At 50.9% G+C, this 27500-nt stretch overlaps 1 protein-coding gene across 1 annotated transcript in view; it reads left to right on the top strand.

Annotated features, from left to right (window-relative positions):
- LOC139572807 (microtubule cross-linking factor 3-like) overlaps positions 1-23735 on the top strand; it is a 57999-nt gene extending 34264 nt beyond the window's left edge. Inside the window, exons 3-7 of the mRNA XM_071395585.1 lie at positions 6262-6528; positions 12427-12930; positions 13646-13728; positions 15327-17709; positions 22724-23735. Coding sequence (XP_071251686.1) covers positions 6262-6528; positions 12427-12930; positions 13646-13728; positions 15327-17709; positions 22724-22948 — 3462 coding nt within the window. The 3' untranslated portion in view covers positions 22949-23735. The remainder of the gene's footprint in view (positions 1-6261; positions 6529-12426; positions 12931-13645; positions 13729-15326; positions 17710-22723) is intronic.
- Positions 23736-27500: the final 3765 nt, after the last annotated feature.

Genomic DNA, 27500 nt, shown 5'->3' with positions numbered 1-27500 from the left:
GCTGTGTCTTCCAGCTACCAGGGCTTACCACCAAGCATGCTGGGTCTTCCAGCTACCAGGGTTTACCACCAAGCATGCTGTGTCTTCCAGCTACCAGGGTTTACCACCAAGCATGCTGTGTCTTCCAGCTACCAGGGTTTACCACCAAGCATGCTGTGTCTTCCAGCTACCAGGGTTTACCACCAAGCATGCTGTGTCTTCCAGCTACCAGGGCTTACCACCAAGCATGCTGTGTCTTCCAGCTACCAGGGCTTACCACCAAGCATGCTGTGTCTTCCAGCTACCAGGGCTTACCACCAAGCATGCTGTGTCTTCCAGCTACCAGGGCTTACCACCAAGCATGCTGGGTCTTCCAGCTACCAGGGTTTACCACCAAGCATGCTGTGTCTTCAAGCTACCAGGGCTTACCACCAAGCATGCTGTGTCTTCCAGCTACCAGGGCTTACCACCAAGCATGCTGTGTCTTCCAGCTACCAGGGCTTACCACCAAGCATCCTGGGGCCGAGCTGGATATTTGCAGGCATATTTCTCCACATCCTTTAGCTGTTGGTCAAGCAGAAACATCTCACTCGTCCTTCCAGCCCCACCGCTCCCTGAGGAATGTATTTGACATTGTAACTCTGTACAGCATTGGCTGGTTGGTTGAGTCTCCTATTAATAGAGAGAGACCACGATGACACGGTCACATTTACACAAACACACAGACACAGACACAGACACACACACACACACACACACACACACACACACACACACACACACACACACACACACACACACACACACACACACACACACACACACACACACACACACACACACACTGTCCAGTCCTACAGTAGCAGGAGATGGCTGCTACTGTGTGTTTATTCTCTGTCTGCCAGCCTGTCTCCTCTGTGTTTTACTGTCTGTCTGCCAGCCTGTCTCCTCTGTGTTTTACTGTCTGTCTGCCAGCCTGTCTCCTCTGTGTTTTACTGTCTGTCTGCCAGCCTGTCTCCTCTGTGTTTTACTGTCTGTCTGCCAGCCTGTCTCCTCTGTGTTTTACTGTCTGTCTGCCAGCCTGTCTCCTCTGTGTTTTACTGTCTGTCTGCCAGCCTGTCTCCTCTGTGTTTTACTGTCTGTCTGCCAGCCTGTCTCCTCTGTGTTTTACTGTCTGTCTGCCAGCCTGTCTCCTCTGTGTTTTACTGTCTGTCTGCCAGCCTGTCTCCTCTGTGTTTTACTGTCTGTCTGCCAGCCTGCCAGCCAGCCTGTCTCCTCTGTGTTTTACTGTCTGTCTGCCAGCCTGCCAGCCGGTCTCCTCTGTGTTTTACTGTCTGTCTGCCAGCCTGTCTCCTCTGTGTTTTACTGTCTGTCTGCCAGCCTGTCTCCTCTGTGTTTTACTGTCTGTCTGCCAGCCTGTCTGGAGAACTGTAAGACTCTAGTCAACTATTGTTGATACAGGTCCTCCTGGAATATACATACCTCACTGATACAGGTCCTCCTGGAATATACATACCTCACTGATACAGGTCCTCCTGGAATATACATACCTCACTGATACAGGTCCTCCTGGAATATACATACCTCACTGATACAGGTCCTCCTGGAATATACATACCTCACTGATACAGGTCCTCCTGGAATATACATACCTCACTGATACAGGTCCTCCTGGAATATACATACCTCACTGATACAGGTCCTCCTGGAATACACATACCTCACTGATACAGGTCCTCCTGGAATATACATACCTCACTGATACAGGTCCTCCTGGAATATACATACCTCACTGATACAGGTCCTCCTGGAATACACATACCTCACTGATACAGGTCCTCCTGGAATATACATACCTCACTGATACAGGTCCTCCTGGAATATACATACCTCACTGATACAGGTCCTCCTGGAATATACATACCTCACTGATACAGGTCCTCCTGGAATATACATACCTCACTGATACAGGTCCTCCTGGAATATACATACCTCACTGATACAGGTCCTCCTGGAATATACATACCTCACTGATACAGGTCCTCCTGGAATATACATACCTCACTGATACAGGTCCTCCTGGAATATACATACCTCACTGATACAGGTCCTCCTGGAATATACATACCTCACTGATACAGGTCCTCCTGGAATATACATACCTCACTGATACAGGTCCTCCTGGAATATACATACCTCACTGATACAGGTCCTCCTGGAATATACATACCTCACTGATACAGGTCCTCCTGGAATACACATACCTCACTGATACAGGTCCTCCTGGAATACACATACCTCACTGATACAGGTCCTCCTGGAATATACATACCTCACTGATACAGGTCCTCCTGGAATATACATACCTCACTGATACAGGTCCTCCTGGAATATACATACCTCACTGATACAGGTCCTCCTGGAATATACATACCTCACTGATACAGGTCCTCCTGGAACATACATCTCTCACTGATACAGGTCCTCCTGGAATACACATACCTCACTGATACAGGTCCTCCTGGAATATACATACCTCACTGATACAGGTCCTCCTGGAATACACATACCTCACTGATATAGGTCCTCCTGGAATATACATACCTCACTGATACAGGTCCTCCTGGAATATACATACCTCACTGATACAGGTCCTCCTGGAATACACATACCTCACTGATACAGGTCCTCCTGGAATACACATACCTCACTGATACAGGTCCTCCTGGAATATACATACCTCACTGATACAGGTCCTCCTGGAATACACATACCTCACTGATACAGGTCCTCCTGGAATATACATACCACACTGCCAAGAAGAGCATCACCCTCCGTCTCAGTTTAACCTGTGAGTTACAGCAGTAGCCGTCTCTGTGTGTGTTCCTGTTCATGTTTGGTATGGAATAAACCGGACAGCTCCGGTCCATCCTGCCACTGCAATTACACAGAGCATTCAAAGACCTCACACAGACAGAGGATGCTTCCCAAATGGGACCCTAGTCCCTATATGGTGCACTATGGGCCCTGGTCAAAAGTAGTGCACTATATAGGGAATAGGATGCTATTTAGGACACGACCAGAGGGACCAGGGAGAAACAGTGTTCTCTTCGTACTCCATAACATCGTGACCCTTAGGTACGGGACCACCAGTACTCCATAACATCATGGCCCTTAGTTACAGGACCACCAGTACTCTATAACTTCATGGCCCTTAGTTACGGGACCACCAGTACTCCATAACTTCATGGTCCTTAGTTACAGGACCACCAGTACTCTATAACTTCATGGTCCTTAGTTACAGGACCACCAGTACTCTATAACTTCATGGCCCTTAGTTACGGGACCACCAGTACTCTATAACTTCATGGCCCTTAGTTACAGGACCACCAGTACTCTATAACTTCATGACCCTTAGTTACGGGACCACCAGTACTCTATAATGTCATGGCCCTTAGCTACGGGACCACCAGTACTCTATAACGTCATGGCCCTTAGTTACAGGACCACCAGTACTCCATAACTTCATGGCCCTTAGTTACGGGACCACCAGTACTCCATAACTTCATGGCCCTTAGTTACGGGACCACCAGTACTCTATAACGTCATGGCCCTTAGTTACAGGACCACCAGTACTCCATAACTTCATGGCCCTTAGTTACGGGACCACCAGTACTCTATAACTTCATGGCCCTTAGCTACGGGACCACCAGTACTCTTTAACTTCATGGCCCTTAGTTACGGGACCACCAGTACTCTATAACTTCATGGCCCTTAGTTACGGGACCACCAGTACTCTATAACTTCATGGCCCTTAGTTACGGGACCACCAGTACTCTATAACTTCATGGCCCTTAGTTACGGGACCACCAGTACTCTATAACTTCATGGCCCTTAGTTACGGGACCACCAGTACTCTATAACTTCATGGCCCTTAGCTACGGGACCACCAGTACTCTATAACATCATGGCCCTTAGGTACGGGACCACCAGTACTCTATAACTTCATGGCCCTTAGTTACGGGACCACCAGTACCCTATAACTTCATGGCCCTTAGTTACGGGACCACCAGTACTCTATAACTTCATGGCCCTTAGCTACGGGACCACCAGTACTCTATAACGTCATGGCCCTTAGTTACAGGACCACCAGTACTCTATAACTTGATGGCCCTTAGTTACGGGACCACCAGTACTCCATAACTTCATGGCCCTTAGTTACGGGACCACCAGTACTCCATAACTTCATGGCCCTTAGTTACGGGACCACCAGTACTCCATAACTTCATGGTCCTTAGTTACAGGACCACCAGTACTCTATAACTTCATGGTCCTTAGTTACAGGACCACCAGTACTCTATAACTTCATGGCCCTTAGTTACGGGACCACCTTTACTCTATAACTTCATGGCCCTTAGTTACAGGACCACCAGTACTCTATAACTTCATGGCCCTTAGCTACGGGACCACCAGTACTCTATAACTTCATGGCCCTTAGTTACGGGACCACCAGTACTCTATAACTTCATGGCCCTTAGTTACGGGACCACCAGTACTCTATAATGTCATGGCCCTTAGTTACAGGACCACCAGTACTCTATAACTTCATGGCCCTTAGTTACAGGAGCACCAGTACTCTATAACTTCATGGCCCTTAGTTACGGGACCACCAGTACTCTATAACTTCATGGCCCTTAGTTACAGGACCACCAGTACTCTATAACTTCATGGCCCTTAGTTACGGGACCACCAGTACTTCATGACCCTTAGTTACAGGACCACCAGTACTCTATAACTTCATGGCCCTTAGTTACGGGACCACCAGTACTCTATAACTTCATGGCCCTTAGTTACAGGACCACCTTTACTCTATAACTTAATGGCCCTTAGTTACAGGACCACCAGTACTCTATAACTTCATGGCCCTTAGTTACGGGACCACCAGTACTCTATAATGTCATGGCCCTTAGTTACGGGACCACCAGTACTCTATAATGTCATGGCCCTTAGTTACGGGACCACCAGTACTCTATAACTTCATGGCCCTTAGTTACAGGACCACCAGTACTCTATAACGTCATGGCCCTTAGTTACGGGACCACCAGTACTCTATAACTTCATGGCCCTTAGTTACGGCCCACCAGTTCTTCATGGCCCTTAGCTACGGGACCACCACGGGCCCTTGTCAAAAGTAGTTCACTTTATAGGTAATAGGATGCCATTTTGGATGCAAGTCTGTGTCTCCTTACAGAGAGAAGCATTGTCCTGGTCTCATTGTGTCTCCTTACTACAGAGAGAAGCATTGTCCTGGTCTCTTTCCAGCTCCACAGCCAGCATAGTTTCTCTAAGGGGTATATTGACCACAGAGAAAGAGAGGACTGATTCCCTTAACGCTGCCCTTCTTAACCCAAACCACTCACAGTCAACAGAGCTAAAGATCACTTCATGTGTTAGTATCCAAATACAAGATCTCCTGAATTGGCCTAAACAGCAGATGTGTGTGTCTGATTTATGGACACTAGGCAGGGTATTCTAGTGGTTAGAGCGTTGGACTAGTAACCGAAAGGTTGCTAGATTGAATCCCCCGAGCTGACAAGGTAAAAATCTGTCGTTCTGCCCCTGAACAAGGCAGTTAACCCACTGATCCCCGGTAGGCCGTCATTGTAAATAAGAATGTGTTCGTAACTGACTTGCCTAGTTAAATAAAGGCCTAGTTAAATAACGTTTTTTTTAAATGTATTCCCCTTTTCAACAACTACTCTGTAGATACGTCCAGAGACAGACAGGGAGATAGCTGTAGATAGGTCCAGAGAGAGACAGGGAGACAGGACCACGGACAGGAAAGGAACTGTGTAGAGGCAGCTGTGATATCCTGTCAGATGATGAGAGAGGGAGACAGAGGGAGGAGAGGTTGACCATAAACCCCTTTGAGTTATGATCTTTTAATCCCTTCCGTCCGTTCTCTGAATTCTCCCTTTCCTCTCCTCCCTCTGGTCCTTCTCTCCCTCCACCCCTCTTCCTGACACTCCCTGACATTCTCTCCCACCTAATTCTCTTGCCTGGTGTCTCTCCCTGCTTGCCTCTCTCTCTACTCCTCCTTCTCCATCTCCCTCTCTCCCTGCCTGCCTCTCTCTCTACTCCTCCTTCTCCATCTCCCTCTCTCCCTGCTTGCCTCTCTCTCTACTCCTCCTTCTCCATCTCCCTCTCTCCCTCCCTGCCTCTCTCTCTACTCCCCCTTCTCCATCTCCCCCTCTCCCCCTCCATCTCTCTCTTCCTGTCCAGTTGGAGGCTAGAGGAGGTCCTGTCGTTGAGGTGGGGCTGAGAACTCAGAGTCCAGAGCCCAGGGAGAGTACTCTACAGCGGGGGGACAGAGAGCAGCAGAGGAGGCTGCTGGTTGACACCCACACGGCCGCCATGGACGTGCGCTGCCGGCTGGAGCTCAGCGAGAAGGGCTGGGTCCGAGAGAAGTCTGAACTGCTGGAGAGATTCAACTCTGAGAGGAAGGAGTGGGAGAGCCAGCTGGGAGACATGCAGAGGAAGATAGAGGAGGTGAGATGGGTGAGAGGAGGTGAGAGGAGAGGAGGTGAGAGGAAGGAGTGGGAGAGCCAGCTGGGAGACATGCAGAGGAAGATAGAGGAGGGGAGAGGAAGGAGTGGGAGAGCCAGCTGGGATACATGCAGAGGAAGATAGAGGAGGTGAGATGGGTGAGAGGAGGTGAGATGAGAGGAGGTGAGAGGAGAGGAGGTGAGATAGAGGAGAGGAGGGGAGATGGAGGGGAGAGGAGGTGAGATGGGGGAGGAGGTGAGAGGAGGGGAGAGGAGGTGAGATGGGTGAGAGGGGGTGAGATGGAGGAGAGGTGTGATGGGTGAGATGAGTGAGATGAGTGAGAGGAGGTGAGAGGAGGTGAGAGGAGAGGAGAGAGGGTGAGATGGGTGAGAGGAGGTGAGATGGGTGAGAGGTGGGAGGAGAGGAGAGCTGGGAGGGGAGGTGGGAGGAGAGAGGAGAGGCGTAGAAAGGGAAGGAGATGAGGAGAGGTGTAGAAAGGGAAGAAGATGAGAGGAGAGGTGGAGAAAGGGAAGGAGATGAGGAGGTAGTGGGTAGCTAGTGAATGGAGGAGCCAAAGGGCACATCCAAAACAAAAGGCTCTAATCTGACACACTCAGGCTAGGAGAGGCTAGGAGATTAGCTTCCTAATGAGAAGAACAAAAGGCTCTAATCTGACACACTCAGGCTAGGAGAGGCTAGGAGATTAGCTTCCTAATGAGAAGAACAAAAGGCTCTAATCTGACACACTCGGGCTAGGAGAGGCTAGGAGATTAGCTTCCTAATGAGAAGAACAAAAGGCTCTAATCTGACACACTCAGGCTAGGAGAGGCTAGGAGATTAGCTTCCTAATGAGAAGAACAAAAGGCTCTAATCTGACACACTCAGGCTAGGAGAGGCTAGGAGATTAGCTTCCTAATGAGAAGAACAAAAGGCTCTAATCTGACACACTCAGGCTAGGAGAGGCTAGGAGATTAGCTTCCTAATGAGAAGAACAAAAGGCTCTAATCTGACACACTCAGGCTAGGAGAGGCTAGGAGATTAGCTTCCTAATGAGAAGAACAAAAGGCTCTAATCTGACACACTCAGGCTAGGAGAGGCTAGGAGATTAGCTTCCTAATGAGAAGAACAAAAGGCTCTAATCTGACACACTCAGGCTAGGAGAGGCTAGGAGATTAGCTTCCTAATGAGAAGAACAAAAGGCTCTAATCTGACACACTCAGGCTAGGAGAGGCTAGGAGATTAGCTTCCTAATGAGAAGAACAAAAGGCTCTAATCTGACACACTCAGGCTAGGAGAGGCTAGGAGATTAGCTTCCTAATGAGAAGAACAAAAGGCTCTAATCTGACACACTCAGGCTAGGAGAGGCTAGGAGATTAGCTTCCTAATGAGAAGAACAAAAGGCTCTAATCTGACACACTCAGGCGAGGAGAGGCTAGGAGATTAGCTTCCTAATGAGAAGAACAAAAGGCTCTAATCTGACACACTCAGGCTAGGAGAGGCTAGGAGATTAGCTTCCTAATGAGAAGAACAAAAGGCTCTAATCTGACACACTCAGGCTAGGAGAGGCTAGGAGATTAGCTTCCTAATGAGAAGAACAAAAGGCTCTAATCTGACACACTCAGGCTAGGAGAGGCTAGGAGATTAGCTTCCTAATGAGAAGAACAAAAGGCTCTAATCTGACACACTCAGGCTAGGAGAGGCTAGGAGATTAGCTTCCTAATGAGAAGAACAAAAGGCTCTAATCTGACACACTCAGGCGAGGAGAGGCTAGGAGATTAGCTTCCTAATGAGAAGAACAAAAGGCTCTAATCTGACACACTCAGGCTAGGAGAGGCTAGGAGATTAGCTTCCTAATGAGAAGAACAAAAGGCTCTAATCTGACACACTCAGGCTAGGAGAGGCTAGGAGATTAGCTTCCTAATGAGAAGAACAAAAGGCTCTAATCTGACACACTCAGGCGAGGAGAGGCTAGGAGATTAGCTTCCTAATGAGAAGAACAAAAGGCTCTAATCTGATACACTCAGGCTAGGAGAGGCTAGGAGATTAGCTTCCTAATGAGAAGAACAAAAGGCTCTAATCTGACACACTCAGGCGAGGAGAGGCTAGGAGATTAGCTTCCTAATGAGAAGAACAAAAGGCTCAAATCTGACACACTCAGGCTAGGAGAGGCTAGGAGATTAGCTTCCTAATGAGAAGAACAAAAGGCTCTAATCTGACACACTCAGGCTAGGAGAGGCTAGGAGATTAGCTTCCTAATGAGAAGAACAAAAGGCTCTAATCTGACACACTCAGGCTAGGAGAGGCTAGGAGATTAGCTTCCTAATGAGAAGAACAAAAGGCTCTAATCTGACACACTCAGGCTAGGAGAGGCTAGGAGATTAGCTTCCTAATGAGAAGAACAAAAGGCTCTAATCTGACACACTCAGGCGAGGAGAGGCTAGGAGATTAGCTTCCTAATGAGAAGAACAAAAGGCTCTAATCTGACACACTCAGGCTAGGAGAGGCTAGGAGATTAGCTTCCTAATGAGAAGAACAAAACAAAAGGAACAATCTGCTTTGAACCAACATGTGGCTCTCATTTGGCCTCCCGAGAAACACAGAGGAAAAACAGAGAGTCAGAGAGACATGTTTACCAAAGCATAGTCCTAACCTTACTACAGAGAGACATGTTTACCAAAGCATAGCCCTAACCTTACTACAGAGAGGCAGAGAGACAGAGAGACAGAGAGACAGAGAGACAGAGAGGCAGAGAGGAAGAGAGACAGAGAGACAGAGAGGCAGAGAGACAGAGAGACAGAGAGGCAGAGAGGCAGAGAGGCAGAGAGACAGAGAGACAGAGAGGCAGAGAGACAGAGAGGCAGAGAGACAGAGAGGCAGAGAGGCAGAGAGACAGAGAGGCAGAGAGACAGAGAGGCAGAGAGAGACAGAGAGACAGACAGACAGAGACAGAGAGACAGACAGAGGCAGAGAGACAGACAGAGAGGCAGAGACAGAGAGGCAGAGAGACAGAGAGGCAGAGAGACAGAGAGAGACCTATATAGGGAACAGAGGGACGTTAGGGAGGCATCCATTATGAAATAGTTCTCCAATAGTTCTCCTCCTACCACACAGACGGAGTGGTAGGAGGGGAAAGGTCATTCGTTCAGTTTAGCACTCTGAGTCTGTGGTCAGGTGTTTTCCTCTGGGTCCGTAGCCTGAGGAGTGAGTTGTGTTGTTCACTGAGTACCGTAGCCTGAGGAGTGAGTTGTGTTGTTCACTGAGTACCGTAGTGGGTTCCAGATGTCTGTTACGTATGGGATCGATGCCTTTATGACTATGGCTGTGTACGCCATACTTCTGTAACTCAAATGTCATCGAAAATGTGATCTACGTTAGCCCCAAAAGTCATTATATCACGAGAAGGCCAATAAACAGTAACTAGTAATGCTGTGTAACCCAAGAAAGGTAAAAAAAATCGTTATAAATTTCTGAGGTCTAGTCATTTTTTGAGGACACAAACTCAAGTAGACAGTACAAATATGATACAGTATTTTCAGTATTTTATACGACCTATTTCCTATTCAACAAAACTTTATATGAATAAGGCTTGAAATGACTTATATTTATTTTCAAAATATACTAGAATGGAGTTTATAAAATGACTAAGTGTATATAAGATTTTAAATCCTGTAACATATTTGTATGTTTAGATGTAGAGAAAATGTGCCGAATTTTCTAAAGGTCTCTCTTGATGGAAACGTCTCCCCCCCGTCGCTGTCAACGTCTCCCCCCCGTCGCTGTCAACGTCTCCCCCCCGTCGCTGTCAACGTCTCCCCCCCGTCGCTGTCAACGTCTCCCCCCGTCGCTGTCAACGTCTTCCCCCCCGTCGCTGTCAACGTCTCCCCCCCCCGTCGCTGTCAACGTCTCCCCCCCCCGTCGCTGTCAACGTCTCCCCCCCGTCGCTGTCAACGTCTCCCCCCCGTCGCTGTCAACGTCTCCCCCCCCCTTCGCTGTCAACGTCTCCCCCCCCCTTCGCTGTCAACGTCTCCCCCCCGTCGCTGTCAACGTCTCCCCCCCGTCGCTGTCAACGTCTCCCCCCCGTCGCTGTCAACGTCTCCCCCCCGTCGCTGTCGACGTCTCCCCCCGTCGCTGTCGACGTCTTCCCCCCGTCGCTGTCGACGTCTTCCCCCCGTCGCTGTCGACGTCTTCCCCCCGTCGCTGTCGACGTCTTCCCCCCGTCGCTGTCGACGTCTCCCCCCGTCGCTGTCGACGTCTCCCCCCGTCGCTGTCGACGTCTCCCCCCCGTCGCTGTCGACGTCGTCCCCCCGTCGCTGTCGACGTCGTCCCCCCGTCGCTGTCGACGTCGTCCCCCCGTCGCTGTCGACGTCTTCCCCCCGTCGCTGTCGACGTCTTCCCGCCGTCGCTGTCGACGTCTTCCCCCCGTCGCTGTCGACGTCTTCCCCCCGTCGCTGTCGACGTCTTCCCGCCGTCGCTGTCGACGTCTTCCCCCCGTCGCTGTCGACGTCTCCCCCCCGTCGCTGTCGACGTCTTCCCCCCGTCGCTGTCGACGTCTCCCCCCCGTCGCTGTCGACGTCTCCCCCCCGTCGCTGTCGACGTCTCCCCCCGTCGCTGTCGACGTCTCCCCCCCGTCGCTGTCGACGTCTCCCCCCCGTCGCTGTCGACGTCTCCCCCCCGTCGCTGTCGACGTCTTCCCCCCGTCGCTGTCGACGTCTTCCCCCCGTCGCTGTCGACGTCTTCCCCCCGTCGCTGTCGACGTCTTCCCCCCGTCGCTGTCGACGTCTCCCCCCCGTCGCTGTCGACGTCTCCCCCCGTCGCTGTCGACGTCTCCCCCCGTCGCTGTCGACGTCTCCCCCCGTCGCTGTCGACGTCTTCCCCCCGTCGCTGTCGACGTCTCCCCCCCGTCGCTGTCGACGTCTCCCCCCCGTCGCTGTCGACGTCTCCCCCCCGTCGCTGTCGACGTCTCCCCCCCGTCGCTGTCAACGTCTTCCCCCCCGTCGCTGTCAACGTCTCAGAGCGCTCGCTCGGCTTCCTGAACTCGTTAGGAAGTCGCCTTTTCATCTCATATTGATCTTGTCCGTCTACGACAAACAGAAAGTGAATTAAAAATCTATGAATTATTTTATGTTACTGGCTACTGGCGGCAGGTAGCCTAGTGGTTAGACCGTAGGACTAGTAACCGAAAGGTTGCTGGATCGAATCCCCGAGCTGACAAGGTAAAAATCTGTCGTTCTGCCCCTGAACAAGGCAGTTAACCCAATGTTCCCCGGTAGGCCGTCATTGTAAAATAAGAATTTGTTCTTAACTGACTTGCCTCGTTAAATAAAGGTTAAATAAAAAAATCTAAAATCTCTGAATGTGCTACAACGATGTAAGGATTCCAGGCATATGCTTTGTTAGTGTCTCAGCCAATAAGGTTCAGTCGGGACTTGATGGACAGTCGGAAGACCAAATGAAATGGTAGGAGGGACATTCAAGCTTCATACAGGCAGAAGAGACGTACTCCTGTGTTCGTGGTAACCACGGCCACCACTCCATCGCAAGTCTTTGTCATCTACGGTGTCCACAGATCGATTTTATACGTGAAAATGTCAGTCGGAAACCGGTACCAGAACTACGCAGGACTTTACATCGAAGAGTTTAAAACGTAAACATGTTATTAACACTCACAGACCTAGAATGAGATTATATTTCTGTCGTAACACTTTACGTCACGCCGACAGATATGAAACATTGTGATTCTGCCCTAATGCATCATGGGCAAGACCTGTGAAAGCATTTCCCACTGGCCACACACTGGTTGAATCCATGTTGTTTCTACGTCATTTCCCACTGGTCACACACTGGTTGAATCCACGTTGTTTCTACGTCATATAAATGATATGATATGACTCTCTCTCCTAGATGTACAACGAGGTGAAGGTGAGGCGTGAGGTATCTGGGGAGATGAGAGAACCTGTCGGAGAGATTACAGAGGAAGTTACCCTGAGAGTCAGCGTACATTCCACCAGCACAGGATCCAGCATGCTTAGCGACAACTCGACCTGCGACCCCAAAAGCAGCAGCAGCCAATCGGAGCCCGCCAACCAACACGGCTCCTACCCCCGTCGTCACGGCAACGACGACTTCGCCGCCCACAGAAACCGGGCGGATCACCGCGGCGACAGAGGAATCCCCCGTAACTATGACGACGGTGTTGGTAACCAGGAAGTGGACATGGCGGAACTGGAGACCATCCTGCGAGGGGTGATGGGGCGAGGGGTTGACAGAGACTCTCCCTCTAAAGGGGGTATGGTTAATGTCCAGCGCGCCTCCCACGGTGGACCTAGCGTAGGAGTAGCCCACAACACAGAGGTGAACTCTGGGACATGGAGTGACAAGAAGGAGAACACTACAGCCCTCAATGCCGTGAGTCACCACAGCGTTCCGTCCTCTATTGCTCCACCCTCTGAAGTCTATTTTTGTCTTTAGTAATGTACATCCCTCCTCTACTCCCTCCTCTCTCTCTCCCTCCCTCCTCTCCTCCCTCCTCTCTCTCTCCCTCCCTCCTCTACTGTCTCCTTCTCTCTCCCTCCCTCCTCTACTCCCTCCTCTTCTCTCTCCCTCCCTCCCTCCTCTCTCTCTCTCTCCTCTCTCTCTCCTCTCTCTCTCTCCTCTCTCTCTCTCCCTCCCTCTTCTCTCTCCCTCCCTCCTCTACTGTCTCCTTCTCTCTCCCTCCCTCCTCTACTCCCTCCTCCTCTTCTCTCTCCCTCCCTCCCTCCCTCCCTCCTCTCTCTCTCTCTCCTCTCTCTCTCCCTCCCTCCTCTACTCCCTCCCTCCTCTACTCTCTCCTTCTCTCTCCCTCTCTCCTTCTCTCTCCCTCCCTCCTCTACTCTCTCCTTCTCTCTCCCTCCCTCCTTTACTCCCTCTCTCCCTCCTCTACTCTCTCTCCCCTTCTCTCTCCTCTCTCTCTCGCCCTCCCTCCTCTCTCTCTCTCCCTCCCTCCTCTCTCTTCCTCTCCCTCTCTCCTTCTCTCTCTCTCCCTCCCTCCTCTCTCCCTCCCTCCCTCCCTCCTTCTCCCTCCTCTCTCTCTCTCCCTCTCCTCTCTCCCTCTCCTCCCTCCCTCCCTCCCTCCTCTCTCTAGGCCCTGAAGGAGATAGCCCGTGTGAGTGAAGAGCTGTGTAGCTACCAGGATGAGATCGGGAGGAAGTCCGTAGGGGACAAGAGGTAAGACTTTATCAACAAACTATTTCCTGTATAGTGCACTACTTTTGACCGTGGCCCATAGGGCTCTGTATAGGGAATAGGGTTCCTTTTGGGATACAGTCACTGTCTACCGATGGCTGGATCTAACCAGTACTCGGCTGGGAACACCATGGCACTTGGCTGGATCTAACCAGTACTCGGCTGGGAACACCCTGGCACTTGGCTGGATCTAACCAGTACTCGGCTGGGAACACCATGGCACTTGGCTGGATCTAACCAGTACTCGGCTGGGAATACCATGGCACTTGGCTGGATCTAACCAGTACTCGGCTGGGAACACCATGGCACTTGGCTGGATCTAACCAGTACTCGGCTGGGAACACCATGGCACTTGGCTGGATCTAACCAGTACTCGGCTGGGAACACCATGGCACTTGGTTGGATCTAACCAGTACTCGGCTGGGAACACCATGGCACTTGGCTGGATCTAACCAGTACTCGGCTGGGAACACCATGGCACTTGGCTGGATCTAACCAGTACTCGGCTGGGAACACCCTGGCACTTGGCTGGATCTAACCAGTACTCGGCTGGGAACACCATGGCACTTGGCTGGATCTAACCAGTACTCGGCTGGGAATACCATGGCACTTGGCTGGATCTAACCAGTACTCGGCTGGGAACACCCTGGCACTTGCCTGGATCTAACCAGTACTCGGCTGGGAACACCCTGGCACTTGGCTGGATCTAACCAGTACTCGGCTGGGAACACCATGGCACTTGGCTGGATCTAACCAGTACTCGGCTGGGAACATCCTGGCACTTGGCTGGATCTAACCAGTACTCGGCTGGGAACACCATGGCACTTGGCTGGATCTAACCAGTACTCGGCTGGGAACACCCTGGCACTTGGCTGGATCTAACCAGTACTCGGCTGGGAACACCCTGGCACTTGGCTGGATCTAACCAGTACTCGGCTGGGAACACCCTGGCACTTGGTTGGATCTAACCAGTACTCGGCTGGGAACACCCTGGCACTTGGTTGGATCTAACCAGTACTCGGCTGGGAACACCCTGGCACTTGGTTGGATCTAACCAGTACTCGGCTGGGAACACCCTGGCACTTGGCTGGATCTAACCCCTTCTCTGTGTTAAATACCTGGGATACTCGCTGTGCTCTTTAAACTCTACATCCAGAACTAAATGCTGCATTACGAACCACTGGTTCAAATACCAGGCATGCTTGGTCTGCTCCATTTGCCTTCGCAGCCACCAATCATTATATGACATACCTGGGAATCCTGGGATGCTGGCTGTGCTTTGTAACGGTATGGACTTCCTCTCTCTGTGTTCCGTCCTCTGCCCTAGGAGTCACTGTTTCAAATACCTGGGATGTTTTCTGTGCTTTGTAACGGTATGGACTTCCTCTCTCTGTGTTCCGTCCTCTGCCCTAGGAGTCACTGTTTCAAATACCTGGGATGTTTTCTGTGCTTTGTGAGCTTGCCCATTCTGCTTGATCTCTCCTAGAGTTGATTGTTTGAAATAGTTTAGATGCTTGCTGTACTTTGTAATGTAATGACCTTTTTGCTTTCCTTCTGTGTTTGATTCCCTCTGTCCTAAGGGGTCGAACCGAGTCCGTGTATTTCCCCGAGGTGGACCATGTTACGACCAGAGAGAGAATGGAGGATCCTGTCTTCAACCTGACGCAGCTGGTAGCTGACCTCCGGGCCCTGGAAGAGGAGAACTGGCTGTCCATCAGGAAGGACCCCACCAGGGGCCCCAGTCACCTCAAGGACCCCACATCCAAGCCTCCTGAGAGGGAGAGAGAAGCACCTCCGCTCCCCCCTCTGCTGGTTCCTCCTCCTATCCCTCCTCGGACAACATCGTGGTACCTCGCCAGCCCCTCCCCTGAACTACAACTACATGTCCCAGAATCCCTCAGTGGCTCAGGCAGGAAGTGCCACAGCCCCTGTCTCCTGTTAGACAGGAAGTGCAGCAGCAGCCCATCGATAGTGAGGAAGTTCGAGGCGATGCTGCAGGAGAACGAGGGCAAAGTTCTGACGGAGGCGGGGTTTACCACCTGCGCTGTTCCCGCTAACTCCCACTGCAACGTGGGCTGCTGCCACAACCGCTGGTCCTGCGACGGGAGCCGCTTCGGCAGCAGCAAGTCGTCCACCTACGTGCCTGTCCAGAAGAGCCTGTCTGAAGTCAACATAGTGAGTGCTGCTGGGAGAGACTTGATGCACGACTACAGGCCCGTGGAGAACCCTAGAAGCCCCGAGAGAGAGAGTCATATACAACCTGGAAACAAAGACCTAGCAGTTTCACACACCTTTCTTGACCTTATCTTAGAGTTACCCCCTCCAGGCTCCAACCCTCCAGGCTCCAACCCTCCAGGCTCCAACCTTCCAGGCTCCAACCCTCCAGGCGCCAACCCTCCAGGCGCCAACCCTCCAGGCTCCAACCCTCCAGGCTCCAACCCTCCAGGCTCCAACCTTCCAGGATCCAACCCTCCAGGCTCCAACCTTCCAGGCTCCAACCCTCCAGGCTCCAACCCTCCAGGCCACAGTAGGAATAAGATGCTGGAACAGGCCACTGCTGAGTTTAACAGGACTCTCTTCCAGGCTGAGATGGGTCGAGGGATGGAGGACGATGAGGTGGAGGACAGTTTTACATCAGCGTGTGTCTCTAAGGGGGGCATACCAGACGGTACGACGGTATGTGGCGAGGTCACGCACGGGGTCACCAGGGAGACGAACTTTGACCTCCCGCCATGGCACACCACAGAGGTCAGACAGAAGAAGGTGATCTGTGACATCACAGCTCAGAAGCTGAGTTCAGGGATCAAACTGAGCCAGGCCCTGCCCCCATCTGACCCTCATCCAGGGGTCACCGTCAGGACCTTTGACCCCCCTGCCACCTCTGACCTTTCACCCCAACGCCCAGAAGTTACGTTTAGGAACATGCCTTCTAACCCGGCAACACGCTGCCCTGAGGTCAAACACAAAGCTGGACCCCCCAACAGCCTATCTAAGCCCACACTGCACAGGTCCATCTCTGGTGAACACAAGCAGCCTGCCCAGGCTACACATCCAGCTCCAGGACCAGAGGTGAGCGCCAGTCCTAAGAGGGACAACAAGGCCCAAGGAGAGAGGCCTCATTCAGTTAAGTCATGGCCAGCGCCCCAGCCTCCTACAAACCCTAGGCCAAGGCAGGTTGGGCAACCTGGGGGTCGTCCAACCACAACGCAGGACACCCCTAAACCTGGATCTGTGGGGCCAGGACTCCGTGTGCCAGGTGTAATGAGCGACCAGCCCTGGAAGCCCCTGACCCTGGCTGCTTTGCGTCCGTCTGAGTCCAGGTCTAATTACGGCGCTGTGGAGAGGATCCTGAAGAGCTATGAGAACACTGCCTGGAGCCAGCGGTACCAGAACCATACCCAACCCGCTGAGTCCAGCCCTAACCCTAACCCTGGCTTCAGCCCCAGTCCTAACCCTAACCCTGACTTCAGGCCCAGTCCTAACCCTAACCCTGGCTTCAGGCCCAGTCTCAGCCCCAGACCCAGTCCTAACCCTTGCTTCAGCCCCAGTCTCAGCCCCAGTCCTAACCCTGGCTTCAGCCCCAGTCTCAGCCCCAGTCCTAACCCTTGCTTCAGCCCCATTCCTAACCCTGGCTTCAGCCCCAGTCCTAACCCTTGCTTCAGCCCCAGTCTCAGCCCCAGTCCTAACCCTGGCTTCAGCCCCAGTCCTAACCCTGGACCCAGCCCCAGTACTAACCCTGGCTTCAGCCCCAGTCTCAGCCCCAGTCCTAACCCTTGCTTCAGCCCCAGTCTCAGCCCTGGTCCTAGCCCCAGACAGGAAGAGGAACTCATGGATCTTCTGGCGGAGATGATGGACAAGGATAACTGGGATCAGCCAGGCCCTGCCTCTGGACGCTCCTCCCACACACACTCTCACCACAGCCAGCTGACCAGCTCCCTCAGAGAGACGAGGCTAACCATGCAGGCGAGTACGCAAACGCATGAATACACACACACACACACACACACACACCCCATTGTGTTCATTCTGTGGCATAGTTTGACTTGTTGATCAAACTACTTCAGGCTCTCTAACAAATTTACGTGGCATTCCAGAATTGTCCCCTAGTTCCTATGGGTCCTGGTTGAAGGTAGTACACTCCAAGGTTCCATTAGTGGTCCCCTAGTTCCTATGGGTCCTGGTTGAAGGTCGTACACTCCAAGGTTACATTAGTGGTCCCCTAGTTCCTATGGGTCCTGGTTGAAGGTCGTACACTCCAAGGTTCCATTTGTGGTCCCCTAGTCCCTATGGGTCCTGGTTGAAGGTCGTACACTCCAAGGTTACATTAGTGGTCCCCTAGTTCCTATGGGTCCTGGTTGAAGGTAGTACACTCCAAGGTTCCATTAGTGGTCCCCTAGTTCCTATGGGTCCTGGTTGAAGGTAGAACACTCCAAGGTTACATTAGTGGTCCCCTAGTTCCTATGGGGCCTGGTTGAAGGTAGTACACTCCAAGGTTCCATTAGTGGTCCCCTAGTTCCTATGGGTCCTGGTTGAAGGTAGTACACTCCAAGGTTCCATTAGTGGTCCCCTAGTCCCTATGGGTCCTGGTTGAAGGTAGTACACTCCAAGGTTACATTAGTGGTCCCCTAGTTCCTATGGGTCCTGGTTGAAGGTAGTACACTCCAAGGTTACATTAGTGGTCCCCTAGTTCCTATGGGTCCTGGTTGAAGGTAGTAGTGGTCCCCTAGTTCCTATGGGTCCTGGTTGAAGGTAGTACACTCCAGGGTTCTATTTGGGACAGACAAAGTAAAAAGGGGACCTCACACACATTCCGTTGTGAAATCCTTCCTGATTGTCCGAGGCTGAGGACAACACCACTGGGAATGGTGTTTATTTCTGCTATGTGCAGAAAGAAAGAGGCCAAAGCCTCCTGGTTAACTGCAATGTGGCCCATTTCACTTTTAACAGCCTTGTAACAAAGGAACCAAGAAGTTAACTTGGCAGGAAGAGACTCTACTCTAACCTCCCAAATCCAACCCTTTCATCTTAAGTCTCTCTCTCGCTCGCTCGCTCACTCTCACCCCCCCCTCTCTCTCTCTCTCGCCCCCCTCTCTCTCTCTCACCCCCTCTTTCGCTCCTCCCCTCTCTCTCTCTCCTCTCTCTCTCTCTCGCCCCCTCCCCTCTCTCACCCCCTCCTCTCTCTCTGGCACCCCCTCTCCCTCACCCCCCCTCTCCCCCCCCCTCCCCTCTCTCACCCCCTCCTCTCTCTCTGGCACCCCCTCTCCCTCACCCTCACTCTCAGTTGGAAGCGGTAGGTTTCTGGTCCTATGCTGTGTGTTGTGTAATTACAGAAATATCTCTAGTCAGCCAGCTGCCTCTGAGCCCCCCCCCCCCAGACCACAAGAATGAAACCTCCTTTTAGACTAAACTGCTTTAATGTCATGCAAATGTTTCTGAAAGCGTGAGAGTCAATCAGTGATTATCAAGAGAGAGAGAGAGAGAGAGAGAGAGAGAGAGAGAGAGAGAGAGAGAGAGAGAGAGAGAGAGAGAGAGAGAGAGAGAGAGAGAGAGAGAGAGAGAGAGAGAGAGAGAGAGAGAGAGAGAGAGAGAGAGAGAGAGAGAGAGAGAGAGAGAGAGAGAGAGAGAGAGAGAGAGAGAGAGAGAGAGAGAGAGAGAGAGAGAGAGAGAGAGAGAGAGAGAGAGAGAGAGAGAGAGAGAGAGAGAGAGAGAGAGAGAGAGAGAGAGAGAGAGAGAGAGAGAGAGAGAGAGAGAGAGAGAGAGAGAGCGAGAGAGAGAGAGAATGCAGTGGAACTAGAAGCTTGGAACGAAGCTCGGAATGAGAATGCAGTGGAACTAGAAGCTCGGAATGAGAATGCAGTGGAACTAGAAGCTCGGAATGAGAATGCAGTGGAACTAGAAGCTCGGAATGAGAATGCAGTGGAACTAGAAGCTCGGAATGAGAATGCAGTGGAACTAGAAGCTCGGAATGAGACGGTCATCGCTCTGACTGGAATATTTGTTCATGTCATCTTGATCGAGGACAGATTAGCTTTAGGGCTGTATGAGGCGCTGTCCTGCAGTCAAAGACCAAAAGCCTCATGGGTTGAATGGTATTCATATTTTTCATAATTTCATAAACATTATTTCAAAAAACCCGATGAAAATCTGGTGTTTCTATGTCAAACAGTTTAGTTATATTTCAGTCTTCTGTGATGTATAAACTACATTGCTGCCTGCCATACGATGAGGGACCGTGTCTGACAGACCAATCAACCTGCACATGTCCTCTATACTTATTGCTATTGTTGAATGTGTGGTTATTTTGACCCTTGGTTATTGTTGTTTACTGTTGTCCCGTGTGACAATATTGATTATTATTATCTTATTATTGTAAATATCCAAAGTAAGCTTTGACAATATGTACATTGTTACGTCATGCCTATAAAGCAACTTTAAATTGAATTGAATTTTATAAAGTGTAATATTGGGATGCAAACGGACACGGTACAGGCGTCTTCTTTCTGTCACGTCCTGACCGTAGATTGCTTTGTATGTTTCTATTTTTAGTTTGGTCAGGGCTGTGATGTGGGTGGTTTATTCTATGTCTGGGTATTCTATGTTGTAGGTCTAGGTTTTCTGTTTCTATGTTGTTTGGCCTGGTGTGGTTCCCAATCAGAGGCAGCTGTCTATCGTTGTCTCTGATTGGGAACCATATTTAGGTAGCTTGTTTTTCCCACTCTTGTTTGTGGGTGGTTGTTTCCTGTTTCCTGTTTAGTTTCACCTTTCAGGACTGTTCGTTTGTCGTTTTTGTTGTTTGTTTGTCAAGTGTTTTTGAATTTTATTTAAAAATATGACCACTTACCACGCTGCACCTTGGTCCTCCTCTCCTTCAGCCCGCAACGATCGTTACACTTTTGTTAAATCCATAACCGTGTGTGTGAGGTGGATACTTTTGTTTCAAAGTAGATTTGTTTTTAGACGACCCAGAAACACTCTGTCACCCTGATTTAGCCCCCTGCACTTAAAGGTTAACTATCTTAGGCCGGGATTCGATACAAGGTGCACTATAGTGCGGTGCACTATAACAGACTTTTGAAGGTCATTTACACTTGAATCGACATGCGCAGTGTTGACCATGTGTGTGATCTCCCTGCGAACATCTGGGAAAAGGTCTTTCAAAGACACATTAAATGCTGGTCTCCCGGAGTGGCGCAGCGGTCTAAGACACTGCATCTCAGTGCTAGAGGTGTCACTACAGACCCTGGTTCAGCGGTCTAAGACACTGCATCTCAGTGCTAGAGGTGTCACTACAGACCCTGGTTCAGCGGTCTAAGACACTGCATCTCAGTGCTAGAGGAGTCACTACAGACCCTGGTTCAGCGGTCTAAGACACTGCATCTCAGTGCTAGAGGTGTCACTACAGACCCTGGTTCAGCGGTCTAAGACACTGCATCTCAGTGCTAGAGGTGTCACTACAGACCCTGGTTCAGCGGTCTAAGGCACTGCATCTCAGTGCTAGAGGTGTCACTACAGATCCTGGTTCAGCGGTCTAAGACACTGCATCTCAGTGCTAGAGGTGTCACTACAGACCCTGGTTCAGCGGTCTAAGGCACTGCATCTCAGTGCTAGAGGAGTCACTACAGACCCTGGTTCAGCGGTCTAAGGCACTGCATCTCAGTGCTAGAGGAGTCACTACAGACCCTGGTTCAGCGGTCTAAGGCACTGCATCTCAGTGCTAGAGGTGTCACTACAGACCCTGGTTCAGCGGTCTAAGGCACTGCATCTCAGTGCTAGAGGTGTCACTACAGACCCTGGTTCAGCGGTCTAAGACACTGCATCTCAGTGCTAGAGGAGTCACTACAGACCCTGGTTCAGCGGTCTAAGACACTGCATCTCAGTGCTAGAGGTGTCACTACAGACCCTGGTTCAGCGGTCTAAGGCACTGCATCTCAGTGCTAGAGGAGTCACTACAGACCCTGGTTCAGCGGTCTAAGGCACTGCATCTCAGTGCTAGAGGTGTCACTACAGATCCTGGTTCAGCGGTCTAAGACACTGCATCTCAGTGCTAGAGGTGTCACTACAGATCCTGGTTCAGCGGTCTAAGACACTGCATCTCAGTGCTAGAGGTGTCACTACAGACCCTGGTTCAGCGGTCTAAGGCACTGCATCTCAGTGCTAGAGGTGTCACTACAGATCCTGGTTCGAAATCCAGGCTGTATCACAACCCGGCCGTGATTGGGAGTCACGTAGGGCGGCGCACAATTGGCCCCAGCGTCGGTCCGGGTTCGACCGGTGTAGGCCGTCATTATAAATAAGAATTTGTTCTTAACTGACTTGCCCTAGTTAAATAAAGGTTACATAATGCTTATTTATTTTTGAAGTATCACTTTCTCAGTATGCCGTCTCTATCCAACAGACTGACACTAGCCAAGAAGTAGAGTAGGTGCTCAAGAGGGCTACAGAGGACGAAGGTAGGAGATCATATGGAAAGTATTCCAACTCAAATGTTATTCTGAAGGGAAATGGAGTCGATGGGCTGCAGATGAACCTGGAGAAATGTAGCCTGCTGTTCCTGTGAGGAATAATGTTCTTATGACTGATTGGAGTGAGGAATTGGAATGTTTGTTAATTCTCTCTCTCACTCTCCCCCTCTCTCGTTCTCTCTCCCCCTTCTCTCTCTTTTTGTCTCTCCCCTTCTGTCTCTCCCCCCCCTCTCCCCCGCTCTGTCTCTCTCTCTTTCTCTGTCTCTCTCCCCCTCTCTCTTTTTGTCTCTCCCCTTCTGTCTCTCTCTCGCTCTGTCTCTCTCTCTCTCTCTCCCTCTCCCCCTCTCTCTCGCTCTCTCTCTCTCTGTCTCTCCCCTCTCCCCCGCTCTCTCTCCCTCTCTCTCTCTCCCTGTCTCTCCCTGTCTCTCCCCCTCTCTCTCCCTCTCTATTGCTCTCTGTCTCTCCCCCTCTCTTTCTCTCTCTCTGTGTCTCTGTCTCTCTGTCTCTTCCCTCAGGAGTGTAAAGTGTCTTCCAGCTCCTCATCAGTCCAGAAGAATTTCTCTCGTCCGGCCTGTCCAGCCAACCGCCGCCCACCGTCACGCTGGGCTAGTTGCTCCACCTCTTCCTCCTCCACCTCCTCCTCTTCCTCCACCCCTATCAACCAGCCCTCATCCGGCTCCGCCCACAAACACACCTCATTCTCCTACTCAGCCTATCACACGGAGACAGTCATCATCTGACCCCCAGCTGACCCTGTGTCTAAACCAATAAGATGCCTTTCGTTACTTTACCTCCTCTTTTCTCAATTCCATCCTTCCTTGATTCCTTCACATCGAAGGCCCGAGTCCGGGTGGGGTGGGGGGGAGGTGGGAACCTCGGACCTTCACCTCCAATATGGCTGTGAAGAACGTGACGATGAACTGAGATAGAACCCGACTCAAACCTGCCTCTTCCTCCATCACCTCTGTACCAACAACCAAGACTGTTATTTCTACGACCAACCAGACGATCAGGAGCTTTAGCTGTGGACCAATGGAGAGTTAGTTCCCCGATCATCTTTAGAATGTAATCTCATCGACCATGTGGGAGGAGACGTTTCATCTGTTCTATTCTACTAGAGGAACTCCAGGATCCCCAATGCTGACTGTACCTCTGTGGCTTAGGCTGCCTCCCCAATGCTGACTGTACCTCTGTGGTTTAGGCTGCCTCCCCAATGCTGACTGTACCTCTGTGGCTTAGGTTGCCTCCCCAATGCTGACTGTACCTCTGTGGCTTAGGCTGCATCCCCAATGCTGACTGGTACCTCTGTGGCTTAGGCTGCCTCCCCAATGCTGACTGTACCTCTGGTTTAGGCTGCCTCCCCAATGCTGACTGTACCTCTGTGGCTTAGGCTGCCTCCCCAATGCTGACTGTACCTCTGTGGCTTAGGCTGCCTCCCCAATGCTGACTGGTACCTCTGTGGCTTAGGCTGCCTCCCCAATGCTGACTGGTACCTCTGTGGCTTAGGCTGCCTCCCCAATGCTGACTGTACCTCTGTGGCTTAGGCTGCCTCCCCAATGCTGACTGTACCTCTGTGGCTTAGGCTGCCTCCCCAATGCTGACTGGTACCTCTGTGGCTTAGGCTGCCTCCCCAATGCTGACTGTACCTCTGTGGCTTAGGCTGCCTCCCCAATGCTGACTGGTACCTCTGTGGCTTAGGCTGCCTCCCCAATGCTGACTGTACCTCTGTGGCTTAGGCTGCATCCCCAATGCTGACTGGTACCTCTGTGGCTTAGGTTGCCTCCCCAATGCTGACTGTACCTCTGTGGCTTAGGTTGCCTCCCCAATGCTGACTGTACCTCTGTGGCTTAGGCTGCATCCCCAATGCTGACTGGTACCTCTGTGGCTTAGGCTGCCTCCCCAATGCTGACTGTACCTCTGGTTTAGGCTGCCTCCCCAATGCTGACTGTACCTCTGTGGCTTAGGCTGCCTCCCCAATGCTGACTGTACCTCTGTGGCTTAGGCTGCCTCCCCAATGCTGACTGGTACCTCTGTGGCTTAGGCTGCCTCCCCAATGCTGACTGGTACCTCTGTGGCTTAGGCTGCCTCCCCAATGCTGACTGTACCTCTGTGGCTTAGGCTGCCTCCCCAATGCTGACTGTACCTCTGTGGCTTAGGCTGCCTCCCCAATGCTGACTGGTACCTCTGTGGCTTAGGCTGCCTCCCCAATGCTGACTGTACCTCTGTGGCTTAGGCTGCCTCCCCAATGCTGACTGGTACCTCTGTGGCTTAGGCTGCCTCCCCAATGCTGACTGTACCTCTGTGGCTTAGGCTGCCTCCCCAATGCTGACTGTACCTCTGTGGCTTAGGCTGCCTCCCCAATGCTGACTGTACCTCTGTGGCTTAGGCTGCATCCCCAATGCTGACTGTACCTCTGTGGCTTAGGCTGCATCCCCAATGCTGACTGTACCTCTGTGGCTTAGGCTGCCTCCCCAATGCTGACTGGTACCTCTGTGGCTTAGGCTGCCTCCCCAATGCTGACTGTACCTCTGTGGCTTAGGCTGCCTCCCCAATGCTGACTGGTACCTCTGTGGCTTAGGCTTGCCTCCTAAATGGCACCCTATTCCCTATATAGTGCGCACTACTTTAGACCAGAGCCCCCATAGTGCCATAGGGTGCTTTCGGGTCAAAAGTAGTGCACTAAATAGGGAATAGAGTGTCATTTAGGAGGCAAAATATATTCAACGCCATTCACTTCACGTACTCTTTAACTTTACGTGTTGCATAATAATTACAGTATTACAGAAATAAATGTTTGTTATTATTTACTTTATAATATCAGATGGATTACATTAAAACGGTCCTGTTTCTTCATATTTAACAAAAGGTGGTGTCTACAACTTCTCTTTAAAAAAGAAAAAAAAAAGGACTGACGAGTTTCGATGCTTTTTATTTTGATTGGACGTCGCTGGCCTGTTGTCGGGCAAGATAGCTGACTAGCTCCTTGTGTGTTTGTTGGGGGGGTGGGGCCATGCTTAAAGGGGCAATCTGCAGTTCAAACAAAAACACTTTACAAATAGCAGAATGCCCCTTTTTATTTGATTGGACATCGCTGGCTGTTGTCGGGCAAGATAGCTGACTAGCTCTTTGTGTGTTAGCACTTCCTGTTTGTTGGGGGGGTGGGGCCATACTTAAAGGGGCAATCTGCAATTCAAACAAAAACATTTTACTAATAGCAGAATGACCCTTTTTTTTTTTTTAAGTATTTGTTTTTGTTTTGTTTTAACATAATGAAATGGACAACGAGCCCTTTTCTACTGGTGGTCACTGTAACCGATGGTTACCTACCCGGCCCTGTTGAGTAATACTACAGTCTGTTGAATCAATGAGGTGGTGACCTCATGACACATGACTCTATCATGAACGTGATGCCTTTGCTGTTCTTAATTTGTGTAATAAATGTAGCTACATATTTACCGTCTACTTCTTTAATATGTCTGGATTACAATTTATAGTATAATAATAATAATAATAATAATGTGTATTCTTCTCATATTCAAAATCCCGTTTTTTTTTGTTTTTGGGGGGGGATTTTGCATGTTTTGTATTGTCAAGTATTAGGCTGGGAACATAATCACTTCTCTACACCCACCATAACATCTGATAAATATGTTTTGTATTAGGCTACTGAGCTGTTGGAGCTGGGAACATAAGCACTTCTCTACACCCACCATAACATCTGATAAATATGTTTTGTATTAGGCTACTGAGCTGTTGGAGCTGGGAACATAAGCACTTCTCTACACCCTCCATAACATCTGATAAATATGTTTTGTATTAGGCTACTGAGCTGTTGGAGCTGGGAACATAAGCACTTCTCTACACCCTCCATAACATCTGATAAATATGTTTTGTATTAGTCTACTGAGCTGTTGGAGCTGGGAACATAAGCACTTCTCTACACCCACCATAACATCTGATAAATAGGTGACCAATAACATTTGTTTTGATCCACTTTGACACCCACCCAATCATCTGCTTCCTTCCTGTTTGAGCGATTACCGCGGCGATGACAACTATCCGGCAGTTGCCGGCTGATCCATCATTCTGAAGGGGAGGGGGGGGTTGATTTCATCCGTCTTCTCCAGGGACTCAGGAGTTGACTGGGCTGATCTACGTCCCAAATAGCACCTTAGTCCCTTTGAAGTGCACTACTTTGGAACAAGACTTTTGGATTCCAGGGCCCTGGTCAAAAGAAGTGCACTATATAGGAAATAGGGAGCAGTTTGGGAGGCATTCCCTAGATTCCCTATTCCCTCCCCCCTCCTCCTCCAACCAGTTTATCAGCCTGTCACATTATAATACATCTCCCAGGAAGTTTTAGTATCCACGGCAGCAAGCCCGGTCGGCTGTCGAGCCAGACCCGGCTCCCTGGGAGGGTGGGACACCAGACCTGGGTTCAAATACTACTTAAAATCTTTCAAATACCCTTTGGAGTGTTTTCTCCAGCCTTCCTAGAGTCCCCGCTGTGTGGGGTTCATCGTTTTGGGACCTTTTCCTATCGGTCCGTTAAGCCAGGCAAACTGAATGAAATGATTTCGAATAGTATTTGAACCCAGGTGGTGGACTGACACCTGAGCCCTGGCTGTCTCAACCTGGCACCCTGCGCTGATAGAAATAGCATGAGTTTAACCACCATGTCTTGGCGCCTGAAATCCTACCGCTCCACTGGGTCTGGTGATAGAAGCTCTGACCTCTCCTTCCCTGGTTCCTGTTTCTGGGTCTGGTGATAGAAGCTCTGACCTCTCCTTCCCTGGTTCCTGTTTCTGGGTCTGGTGATAGAAGCTCTGACCTCTCCTTCCCTGGTTCCTGTTTCTGGGTCTGGTGATAGAAGCTCTGACCTCTCCTTCACTGGTTCCTGTTTCTGGGTCTGGTGATAGAAGCCCTGATCTCTCCTTCACTGGTTCCTGTTTCTGGGTCTGGTGATAGAAGCCCAGCCCTGAGCTCCACCAGGCAGACAGACATGGACCCAGGGGAGAGCTCCACCAGGCAGACAGACATAGACCCAGGGGAGAGCTCCACCAGGCAGACAGACATGGACCCAGGGGAGAGCTCCACCAGGCAGACAGACATGGACCCAGGGGAGAGCTCCACCAGGCAGACAGACATAGACCCAGAGGAGAGCTCCACCAGGCAGACAGACATGGGCTGTCTATCTTCATTCTGCAAAGTGACAGACACAGATAGATAGACATGGTAGAGAAATGGTAGGGCAGGTACACTTAGCTCCATACACTACCAGTCAGACAACAG

This window comes from Salvelinus alpinus, chromosome 4 (genome assembly GCF_045679555.1).
Source record: "Salvelinus alpinus chromosome 4, SLU_Salpinus.1, whole genome shotgun sequence".
Lineage (NCBI taxonomy): Eukaryota > Metazoa > Chordata > Actinopteri > Salmoniformes > Salmonidae > Salvelinus > Salvelinus alpinus.
The sequence above is the reverse complement of the archived record's forward strand: the minus strand, read 5'-3'. Positions and strand labels throughout refer to the sequence as shown.